We start from the raw sequence: 13609 nt of genomic DNA, 5'->3' as shown, positions 1-13609 counted from the left end.
CATTGGTTCCAAGTGAAAAGGCTAATTTAATCAACGTTAAAGCAAGGAAGTGGATAACAAAAAAGGAAAACCATCTATTTTAGTTTAACCCTCATATTGTTAGTTACTAATGATATGTTAACTTGTCTGGCACAGTCCCTATCTGGCACTTTCACAGGCAAATGCCAGTGTTCTTTTACAGACATGTAGGATTGCAATATCACAGCATACCCCTGGGCACGGTCCCCATGTAGACATATATTGCACGTGGTTTGCTTGGGATTTGTCATTTATTTGGAAGCCCAGCAACAGGTGGAAAAGGAGCAAAAGATTGCTTCTGTATATTCGGTTGCATTTTCTTTCCTTATTGTCCATTTCTAAGTTCACACACCATGGGGGTTTGTGATACAGTAGGGTAGACTACTGGTATCGAGGAGTAGTGTTCATAAAACACTGCATACATCAAAATGTTGGAAATACAAATCAACATTGCAAAACTAGATTTCCACTCTTACTGTTTTGCCCCTTTAAAAAACAAAATGTCAAATCCACCAAACAGGGCTAATAGCCAATATGAAATGTGTAGTCTCCTGTGCCAGCTACAGAAGCCTGTCCCAGGCTGATGTTAAAATATTTAATCTATTAAGAAAGCTCTGACAAAGTAGAAAATGAGAGGACAAAATGAGCAGATCAGCTGAAATTAAATATACAGAATATCAACTGCCAAAAGACCAACCAGTGGACTATAAACTGAATCTCGCTGGAACAAAATCAGGCTGTAGGTAAAAAAAAAAACTTTAGGCCCCTTTTAGCCAAAAAAATGCTGCATATCCTATAAGCAAGCAACCCAGCAAACAATTCTGACCATCACTCTTTGTTAGACTCAAGGAGCAGCCTGGGTATTTATAAAATCCAAATGCCCACATGTCTAAAGCAATGCTGAAAGGGTTAGGCAGCAGCAAAATATTGCTGAATGAGGCTCTCCATTTGTTGTTTTGCCACCTGTGATAAAACTGCAGGAGTAGAAGGCGTACCACACAGGGGTGGTAACAGGGCTTCAACACACTCAGTGCCTAAAGCCTTAAGTCTTGAATGGTCTGGGAAAAAATATATGACTGAAACTCCATTAAAATTCCTGCTGCTTGTCTAATCACCAGCTGTAGAGCAATGTGGCTGGTCAACAACAGTACATTCATAGATAAGTGCTGGTAAGTAATAGGAGTCCAAGGCAAATGATAGTGGCACACTGTTGAATCTCATCTTCCTGAATCCCTTTTGGCTACCCTTGGCCTTCTAGTTTTATTTGTCTCTTTAAATTTCATCCCTTCGTATCACCTATAAGAAAGGTTTTAAGCCACTTTCAAAGTTTGAAATATGACTTAAAATATAAAGAAAAGGAATGATCTGACAAAAAGCTAATGTATATCTAGTCTTAAAAACAAAACATTTTTTTAGCCTTTAATTTGGTAATCATAAAAGTACAGAAACAACACAGCAGAAGAAATTAAGTAATAAACATAAAAGGTATCCATAAAGAGGAAACACAAAATAATCTTGATTCACAAGCAGGCTTTTAAAAGCAGTAAGCATACATATAAGATTTAGGCAGATTTATTTAGAGGTTTTGTAATGTCATTAATACCCGAAATAGCAAAATACTATAGCTTTTTTTTAGCAAATCAACATTTCCAATAAAAACCATATACAGTAATCCTGTGAAGTACCCGCATTTGCCTTACATGAACTTGCATATCCTTGCAAATTTTCTGTAGACCATTTTACCTTGTGCAACCCACGGATTCTGAGTATCCACGTGGTCAAGAAGCATCAATGAGCTGTGATGTGTGCTGGTCCGAGAGATCTTTCCACGAGAGAACAAGAGAGATGGACTACACGGTCTGATCTTGTTCTTTCTCAGTCAGCCTCCTCCATGAGTAAACAAGTCTAATTTCTCTCATGTTCTTAAAGTGTTCTGCGTATATTAGTGTATGTTATTGTGTTGGGCTTTGATATTTGATTGTGCAAAGAAGTGTCCGTGATAGTGATCACCCAAGTAAAAAGTGATAGTCATTAAGATAAATTAATAAATTAAAATGGCTCCTAAACCTATGAGAAAGGACAAAGAGGTCAGTGTTGCTAGAGTCGCCATGAATATTATTTACTGTTTTCAAAACCTATTGGTGGACTGTCAAACTTGAGCAAATTCTAAATATAAACTGTGGTGACTTTTCTGAGACAAAAGCACCCTGAGAACATAGTGATGCATTAAAAGTACTACTCATAAACAGAATGATAAATAAGCTATGCATGTTTACTGCTTAGATAATCATCTCAGGGGCAAAGTGCATACATGTGAGTCTCTCTGTGTATGTGAAGAGTCAGATGGGACTTGTTATAAATTTGAATATGTTTGATTTCCAATTGCAGTAAGAGAATAGTTATACTGATTTCAAATTAACATAAAACATACGATGGCTTTTCATGTCTCTTTAGTTTTTATATAAACTGGGACACAAATGAACTTTTTAATTGCTAAGGCTAAACTTCATTCAGTCCTTACATATATCAGCAGTTAGGCTTGCTTTAAAGCCAACAACAAAGTGAGCCTACTTTCTGAAAGTGAGTGGATGTTGGTGTGGTACATAGAGTAGTAGAGTATGTGGACTACATAAATATTTAGGGTAATTGTATATCCTACTTACCCTGCCCACTATATTTCAGAATTGTGATTGTACTGCATAACATCCACTACAGAATTCACATAGTTTTACAGCAAATTCCTTTCCTATCATTACCTCTGTTGTTTTCTTTCTGCTTGATCACATAATTATTACTTATTCTCTAACTTACTGTTTATTTCAGCCGACTGTGTTGTGACATATATCAGTCTAGATTTGTATATTTAACATTATACAATAGCAGTTTATTGAAGAAAACTTACTTTCATACCCATTTATATACTGTAACAGGGTATTTTACTCAAGCAATGTGAGTGAAGTACCTTGCTCAAGGGTATAGCAGAAATGACCCACCTGAGGTTTGAACACTCCAGACTCTAGTGCCTTAAACTTTACTCCAAGCTGCTGCCTCACATGCTGCAGGAGATGAATTCAAGAAATTAAGAATAATTTATCGAAAAGGCAGAGAGTACGACTCACACTGATGAGGCCTCCTTGGCTCTTGGTGTGGCCAAACACTTTGTCCACAGCACATTCCTTCAGATGGTAGAGGGCCTGACATTCAAATTTGTCCGAGTTGGTGGGATGAAGGGGGTGACATGGCTTGGTCATGAGCAGAATATCAGAGAACAAAAAGAACATCTTAGGCTTGGCGTCTTCGCCATTAATGGGCACAGCACGGAGCCAGCCTTCTCGGATGTACCACCTTCCTGTGGAGGAATGAAAAACAACTCATAACCACTGAAAAAAAGATGCAGGAGGCACATGTGGAAGAGTACTGTTGTCCAGATATGGGTCTCTGCGTGATCAGAAGTGCTGAAAGGAGATGAGAACACAATCAGAGATTGACATTTAGATGGAAAAGATTAAATATGACACCTTCCCCCTATTTTAATTACCTTAATGTCCTGTGATCAGGGCTTTGACGATGCAGTGTTTCACAAACCTGATTTTACATATTGAAGACCTCTTAAGATTACCACTAGGTCAAACAGGGGCCAATTGGACTTTAATGGCATTGATTTGATATACAGAAACATTTTTATGAAACTCAGATGATTCCTTCAGCATACTTGGGTGTTTCTTTAAAACACCCACTGCTGAACGTTTAATATCCTGGTTAAACCTATTAAATTCATTAAGTTCCTTATCAAAGTCTGCGAGCCAATATTCACTCATTTTGAACTGGCACAGTTAAAATGAGTTCTTGCTGCCGGCCACATTTGTTATAGAGAGATAAGTATTGATGTATATTACCAGTAGTCATGTTCCACTTTTCACTGTGGTCCTCATCTTCATGATACAATTAGCACATTTCACTAGCAAATTGTGAAAAATGATTGGTTTCCAAATGTCAAAACAATAGGGGCTTTTAAAGTGATTCAACCAGTGAAAATGCAGATGTTTCAGTAATGAAATACTACAAAAATCAGACTCAGATTGAAGATATACACATGACAGTTAAACACTAAAACTATCTGAAAACAAATAAAACATAAACATGTTTATGTTTTAAACATGTTAGAGTGAGGAGCTATGTCTGTTCAAACTGAAAAGGAACAAGCCAAGGTTTGTTTCACGCTAAAAAGTAAAAGGGAAAAATAACATTTCTGCCAGGAACACATCTTGAGCTGTGTGAATGCTCCACAGCTGAGACACCATTGTTTTTTTACTTTCCAATGTGGAATTAACCTCTTCTTGCAAGCCAGGAACCTAATGTCATGGATCAAGGGGACCAATATTGACCACAGACAACAATAGCCTACACATATTGGATAATGCCAGACTGACATATTTGACATTCATGAAGATGAAGTGCACAAGATTACTGAAACACTCTGAGTCTGCAGTTGCAGATGAAATAGGATAGATAAAATAGTTCTTATTTTTTTACCAATTGCAAATCAAAAATGAATCTATAGAATTGTAAGGCAGTATTCTGCTGCATGTCTGACAGTCTTTTATGCTGTCTATGCTTTATAAAAGTGCAGTCATACAGTACAGAATAAATCATATTTTGCATTGGTCCTAGTAAAAACACTTCAGTAGGAAAAAAATGACTATATGACAGCTACTGCTGTATCTACACTGGGTATTATCCAAACCATCTATTTTCTAACCGCTTTATCTAAAACTGAGTCCCGGAGGAGCCCAGGCCTTTCCCAACAACCAATGGACACAAAGTAGGATACACCCAGGATGGGACACCAAACTGTTGCAGGGCACACAGCAGTAAGTCTTTGGAGTGAGAGGAAACCAGAGCACCTGGAAAACACACGGGAACATACAAACTCCACAAAGATAACATCCAGGTATGGAACTGAACCTACTGTAGTACTGTGTGGCAGCAGCGCTATCCCTGTGCCACCCACGGGGTTTTATGCTTGGGCCATATCCATTTAAGTGTGTTCCATCATGAAACAGACATATTTGTTTTTGAAAATTCAAAACAATAAAAAACAGAATGGGGCAGCTGAACAGACATGAATGTACATTCCAGGAACACCACGAGTCCAAACTCTTCCAAGTATGGTGATTTTTTTATTTATGTGAATTGATGTGATGGAGAAAAGAGTTAGCAAAACTAACTGAATCATTCCTGCAGTAAATAATTCTTTGCATGTACGTCCAAAAATCAGGAAATAATTCTAAAGCCTTCAAAGTTTTCACTTCTGTATTATATAAATAAGTACACTAATTACGTAAGCATATGTTAATATCAATATTTCCATTTTGTTTATAAATTATTATATGAAATAGCTAACGAAATCTCATCAGCTATGAAACATTTTATGCAGCTGTGAAAACGTAATGCAAACCCTATAAATGGCTTTTGCTTCTCTCTCCCCTTAGAAACTAAGACTATTTGCTTGAAAATCACATCTACACGTGACTGTACAGGTAATTACCAAGACGTACAGTTTTTCCTTCTGGTAGCTCTCACTTTGACAGGATTAGCGCTTCCCAGAATCATTCCATGAAACGTATGTGTCACAATATTGATTACATAATTAGCAGTTTATGTGGAATACTCTTGCTGGATTAGCATCACTGCAGTTGCTGCAACACGTGTGTTTTATTTATTACTGAATGAAAAATTCATGTTATCTGTACAAATCATAAGGAATGTATTTGCAAAAGCAAGAACGTACAACCTGTACCTGTTTGCAGTTTTACACATAATAAAAAAGCTTATCTTTAGGGGGATTTTCTCAGACACCACAGACTACAATAATATTGGATGGTTATGAAATTATATGAAACACAAAACGAAGCCATGCACAATTGCCTTTTCAGTTAATCTGAAAATGAATTAAAAGGGAAATGTTAAATGTGAAAAAAAGACGGCAGCTCCCCAATGTCTCTGCAATTTCCAATAATTGACCTAAATTGACCTAAAACATCACCCAAAGTGATTTTCAGGTGCACAGAGGAACATGTATTACAAATTTAACACCCATCATAAGTCAAAAGAGACTATACAAGTTATCAAATTGATAAAAATTGGTGGGGAGGAGGTGTTATAAAAACGAGCATTTAAAAGCATTATTATAATGTCCACACCGCGTTGGGCAAAAAAAAAAATGAACCTACAAGTCAAAAAGTCTGGCTAGTTATTAAAACATCTCTGCAGGACAACAGCACTCCAATACCCTAAAGCCTCATTATCAGAGATTCTTCTGTACCCAGCGTGCCATCGGCCTGTCCATTATTGTCCCGCCTGTATCATCCACGGGACTTTGAATAGTACAGGTTCAAAGAGCAGGACTTTCAAGCTCCCCTTTCTATGTCGTGTACTTTCAACTCACTATTTCAAAAAGCTCTTCGGCTGCTGTTCAAAGACCCAAGGATTCGCAGGAGGTGAGGCTAGTGCTAAAGGTTGCACTACAAAGGCTGCATGTCTCCCGTCACATACAACACAGACAGAAAAAAATGAAACTGTTAGGGAAAATAGTTGTGTATGCATATTAACTCACCTTTAATAGATTTCTGTGATCTTTTTCCAGTTCCCCTTTAAAATATACCAAATTGATCTCTCACAATGACATTTCAAAGACATCCTGATTGTACTGAGGAATTGTAGGCATGTTCCTGATCGTATCACTCCATTGTTGCTTCATTAAAATATATACAAGAAGGTAGTGATTTGCAACACCTGTGTGAAGGACTTCAGCAAACGTCCTAAAATTGCACACCTGCAAAGCCTGAACCTGTCAAATCAAACCTCTATTCATAAATGTAGGTAGTACCGATTTACAAAGTTGTAACCCCTGCTTAATTTCTATAACAGTGCAAAAAACATTTCCATAACAGGACACCTTTCGTGTTTTTTTTAAGTTTATCAATTTCTTATATTCTTTTTTAAAGACTTTGCTAACATCTCTTGCAAATCAGGGAGATAACTAAAAATAAGTGTGGTTCTCCAAAGTGACCCAGATAGATTAGATGAGCACACAAACAGACAAACTGACAGGCACATCAATAACTCATTGATCTGAGCCAGAGAAAGAAGGAGAGATTCAGCAGCCTTTGCTGAATTCTTTGCTGAATTTGTCCTATGCTGTTTAATGTGTTTTAAGGTTACTGATTTGTAAAGCATCACTTTCCCTTGCAAACATTAGAAGTTGGGTGGCAGTGGGGGGGTGGGGGGGGTGGTGGTGGCTGGAAAGAGGGACGACTAAAAGTTGTTGAATGAGAGGAAGAACTGCAGATACGAAAGCCCCAAGAATTTGGATGGGAATGCTTAAACTTCCTAACAACATCTGAGAAAATCTGCCTGGTGCTAGTTGAGTATTCATCTTTCCTTCACACACACTCTTGGTTTGCTTTTTATCTGCCTGCCCACAAGATTTGGAGAACCATTAATTGGTCCTCGGGGAGGCTGACAGGCCGATGCTTTCATGACTAGGTTTCTCTGTGTTGTACACATGTGGGCATCTCTCAGGGGATAAACAAAGGGAAAAAAAGCAGGGAAAAAAGGGACACAAACTCTAGAAGCTGAGAGAAGAAAAGAAAGTTGGAGGAAGCCACACTTTTTTCCAATTACCGAAGTGACATTTTTTTTATTAATACGTTTTCCTTAAAACTGTCAGCCAAGCATTATTCACCTTTTATCTTCCTTTGGTTCCATTAATTGCCACATGGTGCTCTTCTTAAGAGATTCATGCTTTTTTGCAGATTTTACAAACTTTCAACACCCCCCACACCACACACAACCATCACCTCCACCCTCTTCCCCCAAACAACAGATAAGGGGTGGTCTTTCAGGAAACATGAAAGGAATATCTGATCACAGAAACTGACCTGGAGCCAACACCTTGGTCTTTCGTCCTTTTAGCAATTTCTGCACCCGGTGCATCTGCAGGTGGTTTTCATGACTTCGAGCATTGTCCTGAATACGCTGAGACACCTCGGAGATTGCTTTCACCACCCCTGGCATTCACACAATTAAAACAAAATTGATAAAAAATACTTGAATTGGAAATGCAATTTTCAATCTGCTATTAGTCAATAAGCATATTCGTTTCTTTAATAGCATTAATGCTAAATAATATTCCATTTGTGTTTTGAATGCCACTGCTTGGAACCTGCAATAACAAAAAGCTGTTTATATTTCACAGCAGGGATGTTACCTCAAAGTGGCATAAGATTGCCGATATGGGATCCTTGATGTAGGAATAAGCTTATTCTTTTTCTGCCTTGCCCTTTACAGCCATGAGGAAAATTAAGAAGATCTTTTCTGGTTCCACATTTTCAGAAAAGCTGCTATGTTAGTGCACATGTGAAATGTCAGCTTTGTGGAGTTTTTGTAAATTTTGCAAAGAGAGTTCATGTGATGTGAATTTTAAATGGGTGCACTTAAGAATGAAGGAAATATTAATTTAAAACTACACAATTTGTAGAATACCAAAACAGTAAGAATTATTTATAACTAACACACTCAGAATATCGAAGCATTTAAATGCTTGGAATGTGCTTCTTACGATGCTAGCTACAAATATTTTTCTTCACTTATATGGGTTAAGGCTTTTAACTAGTTTCTTCCATGCTTAATGCTCTTCATTAAAATACAATCTTTTCTGCCTCAGAATTACTAGATACAGTGAATTCCAGTAACATTTTTCTATATATACACTAGGATACTACAATGCAATTAGAAGAAAATGTTATACAGATTTTTAAAATATACAGTAAGACATAACCTAGAAATGCAATTTTCAGTGCCATTATTGTACAGTATATCTATTTATAAGAAACACTGTGATACACAAGCAGAATAATAACGACAGTGAAAATATATCTGTATGAAGATAGTATTGCTAGGAATTTTATACTTGTCTTATACTATACTTGTCCACATGTTTTTAAACTTGAACCAAGTATACAGTATAGAGAATACATTGATCAATCATGGAAAATATCTCCATAACCTTATATTAAAATATAAACAAACAGCAAATATTTAATGTATTATATAAATGCCACAAACATACATTGTTCGCAAAGGGAAACAGTGCAATCTAGTACTAATGTGTATGAAGTGGATCAGAGTAACTTGAATGTCTGCTGTGCAATGTTTTTATACACTGAAATAAATCCTGTTTGTTATTTTTTTCCAATAACACCATATATGATTCCAAGACCTAAAAGTGCTAAAACCTTTTATATCAGTGTTCAAAAACCTCCCCGAAGTGCGAAGGATAAAAATGTCAGTTACTGTATACAGGTTCACATTTTAAGAAAATGCATGTCTTCTGTATTTCCGAATACATTGAACAATAGAAGATTAAGAATCAGGTCCATGTTGCTGGAGTTCATTATAGTGACTTCACTCAGATCAAGCAATCAGCTAAATAAATGGGTTACTTATGTTAATTATTACTATCGATTATGTTTTGCCCATGAAAAATGGTCTTTCTATTTTTAAGTTTTTCTATTAATTTCATTAGGTCAAATCTTTTTATATTGCATCTTGATAATTCTACTTTTTTTAACAGCCCATATATATTTCATTCATTTACAACAGCTATGCACAAGTTTTTTTTATTAGTTGAAGATGTGTTTAATAGCAATATACAAGATGTTTTATGTTAATGTCTTATAATTAACCTTTGGCAGGGATGAAGTGGGGGGAATGAGCCATTTGTCTGTGTGCATGGTGTGTCTGAGTACATTTTCTAAAGACAGATTAGCACACAAATAGAAGAACTCTGAAGTACAGTAATTAAAACACTTAACATAACGCCAGTAACATAAAGCACACTGAAATAAATCCAAGCAAAACACATGGAAAAATAATAATTGCACTTGTAATTTCCATTGCAGGCTTGGTTAATCAGACAGAATGTTATTTGTTTGGATTATTTTTAAATTATTCCATTTATAATGAGATCATGCTAAGCAAGAAAAGAAAATGTTGAAAAGAAAGCACACTATACATGGGGCAAATTTAGATATGTTCCTTCATCTTAGGAAATAAATTATCTGGCTGTTTTAATTTGTAAGCAAAAGCAATGCACAACCAGTGAGATTTTAATTAATACACATAAATAATTCTCTGTGTAAATTTGTGCCTAACTAGGATTTGCTGTTTATTTGACATTGAGATTAGAAATTAGTCATTATTGGGCTTCTGTTTACTTTTTTTAAAATACGCATTAATTTATCTTACACATTGTATACAAAGGTCAGAGTTAATTACTTTAGGATCCACGAATACACTTTCAGACACATAGAGATGTACACCACTGTAACTTTGCCAGAAAAAAGTCTTGTGACAACATTACAATAATACAAAGTTGAAGCAAAGACTGTCTTCAATTACTCGGCGAAGGACTACAAAGGCCTGACTCTTGCCGAGTCAAATCAAAATGTCATTTTAGCATGTTTTTTTTGGACCCCAAAGAAGAAAAGCTTGCTTATTCATTGACTGTAACACAGAACCTCTCTTAATGCTACAGAACAGGACAATTTAACAAAGCTTCTATATTACCACGCATTGAGTGGAGTGGGTCATTAAAGTGGAAGCACACAACTGAAAATGGCTCCAATACTCCTGGGGGAAGGTTTGCATTAGCTTAGGTGTGATTTTCCTTCTTCTAGTGTGTGTAAAAGCTGAAGCATAAGCTGGAGAGACAACCCTACATCCAACTTGGGAGACAAATGATATTATGAATGAAACAGCAAGGATTCAAGCAGCTGCAGTATATCAACACTGTTGACCATGCATTAATGCTGGGTATCAATTCCCCAGGCAGCCTGATTCAGGAGTGTTCATGACCACGACACCGGGAAATAAGAACCAATTACACCCTGACATAGTTCTGCTGAACTTGCTTGTTTTACTCAAAGACTCTGATTATTTAAAACATTGTGTGAGAGCATTTTCATTTCTATTTTATTAGTAGGAAGATGTAAACATTTCCTGTATCGCAGTAAATACAGCAGCCACACAACATTCCTGTCACTGCCGCCTGATCGAACTAAGGAAAAAGAACTCATGAGCAGCATTAATTTTGCCACACTTTCTGGGAAATGTGGTGGGGTTTTTTGTAGGTACAAAAATGAAAATACTGTAGTTTAGAAGGTTTGGATTTCTTGACAGCTTACCTTTTTTCTTGAAAAAGTTATCCAATATTTACACGTATGTCAGATTTCAAGTTTGCATCATCATTTGATTCACACCTCCACATAACTATATACACTTCCATGAACAGGAAAAAGCTATTGAGCAATTGAGCAACAGATTTAAACAATGGCACAGGTTTAGTTCCAACTTGTATATGGTATCTCACCAATCAAAGCATCCTATTAAAGGTTATGACATAGACAGCACGTCACAAAGCAAATCTTCAAAATGCCCTTACTTGTTAGTTGCTGAAACTCAGGATTGTCGAGGCTTGTGTTTTCTGTTAAGTCCCGTAAAAAATGCTTGTACCTAAAACAGAAACAAAAGTTTTACTTAAATATAAATCGCACAAACAAAAATGTTTAATTAACACAAATTTAAGCTCTTCCTTATTTTATTTTACAGTGGCATTGAGAAGATTCACAAATAAAACAGTTTTCTGAATTATCAAACAAAGGAATTTATGCATGTTGCATAAGTCTTTTCTGATTGTTTTTTTATTGTGTAATAATTAGATAGATCATTTGTTTGTTACAATAGTCAAACATATTTGTCAAGTTTACTTCTGGTATATTATTCAGTTAAAGTCAGTAATTAGACTTGCCATCCTGCCATGCTAAGATTAAGGTGCTTTTCCTTTTAGTTAGCATTTTTACATTAAAATGGCTTATTTAACATAACAATGTAAGAACCTACTTCACAAATCATTTGTTCACTAACACAATATAAAGAGTAAAGTGTGCAAGCATGGAACCAATCCATTAACTGATTTACAACCCAGAGAGAAGTGAATGAGAAGAACACAAATGCCACAATTGCATCACAAAAGTTGAAAGTGGCAGTGGAGGTATTTACAGTGTAACCCCATTATTTTAAACAGGTCTGAAGAACAGCATCTGCTATCGTTATACATTCTCCGTATGTGGAAAAAAGCCTAACATTGGCTGGTATCAAGCAAAAGATGTAGGATCTCAACTCAAACAAGTCATTTCAAAGTCAAAAATTGTCATTGGAAGATCACAAATATCCTTGGCCATTTAAAAGTAATAAATGATCAACTGTTAAAATCAAGGGCTATCAAGAGATGTACATTAGTAGGAAAAGAGAGCAACTTTCTGTGCTGATACACACAGATGATACTGTGCATGACAGAGATACTGTTCAGTATTGAGTCAGAACATTTATTTGACTTTTTCCAGTGCCTGATAAAAACAGAACTGTGAGACAACTGAAGAAAATCGAAATACCTGAACAAGGTGATCAGTTGTAACAGATACTCACAATTCCAGTCTTCTTCATGATTACTTCTTCTAAATCTTTAATTTGACGGGTCACATCCTAAAATTTCCAGTTCTATTACATGTTGCCTATGCCTAATACAACCATTAAGAATAATTTAAAACTTCCTTCACATCTACCAGGTCCATTTTTGTGTCACAAAAGGCATCAATACCTTTCGGTTTCCAGTCATTAACTCCAGGATGAGAAGGATGGTCTGTAGACGGTGCAGTAAGCTAATAGCCTATTTCTTAGGGAACAGTTAAAAATTGTCTTGGGCTATCGATGACATTATATCTTTAGATTCCTGCATTTCGTATTTTTAGTAATGTTTTAACACTGAATTTGAAAGTTTGAAAGTCCCTACTGGAATCTAAAACAATTTTCTTCAAAATAAACGTTATGTAGAATGTGCCCAGATAAGCCGTAGGTAATTCTATGTCATTTACTACTAACAAATATATCTGAACAATTGGATGGGAGAATTTCAGACATCTTAATTTAAATATTTAACCTTCCAAACCAAAATGATATCATACACCAGTGATATACCATAGGTATTACATAGAGACATATGGTCATTCAGAAAGGATTATTTTTTTTATATTTCACCACCTACATGATGTTAGCTTTATACTGTATATGGTTTTGAATCATTACATATAAACATTAAAAAAACAAAATGTTTATTTTTAGATATACATAGTCTATCTAATTAAGTACCATAATTACAGATTTTGAGACATCAAGTGAACTGATAAGTCTTTGATTGTGAGGAGAAAGTGATTCACAATCTTTAGTGTGGCTTTTACAGATGATTTTTTTGTGCTTTTAAAACAAATTTATAACCAGAAGCTTTGACAGCATCAGAAATGGATCCCCTTTCTTCACAGATTTATAGAGAGCCAGAAGAAAATGACAAGACCTCTGGAGGAACAGACATTGACAGTTTAAAATTACACCAAAGAGGTACAAAAGAAATCTTACGATGGTAAAATCAAAGGATTTCCTTTGAAGACTGGAACCTTTGGTCATAATATTCATT

The 13609-nt window shown here is 35.9% G+C and overlaps 1 protein-coding gene across 3 annotated transcripts in view; it reads right to left on the bottom strand.

Moving 5' to 3' along the window:
- The window catches only part of arhgef39 (Rho guanine nucleotide exchange factor 39), an 82811-nt gene that overhangs the window by 18412 nt on the left and 50790 nt on the right, over nucleotides 1-13609 (bottom strand). For all 3 annotated transcript variants that reach the window (XM_088644669.1, XM_088644668.1, XM_088644670.1), the window contains 3 exons: nucleotides 11525-11595; nucleotides 7962-8090; nucleotides 3138-3367 (listed from right to left, as the gene is read on the bottom strand). In XM_088644669.1, the coding sequence (XP_088500795.1) occupies nucleotides 3138-3367; nucleotides 7962-8090; nucleotides 11525-11595 (430 nt within the window). The remainder of the gene's footprint in view (nucleotides 1-3137; nucleotides 3368-7961; nucleotides 8091-11524; nucleotides 11596-13609) is intronic.

This window comes from Lepisosteus platostomus, chromosome 9 (assembly GCF_059453375.1).
Source record: "Lepisosteus platostomus isolate fLepPlt1 chromosome 9, fLepPlt1.hap1, whole genome shotgun sequence".
Taxonomy (NCBI): Eukaryota; Metazoa; Chordata; class Actinopteri; order Semionotiformes; family Lepisosteidae; genus Lepisosteus; species Lepisosteus platostomus.
Note: the sequence above shows the minus strand (reverse complement) of the source record. Positions and strands in the feature narration are given on the sequence as shown.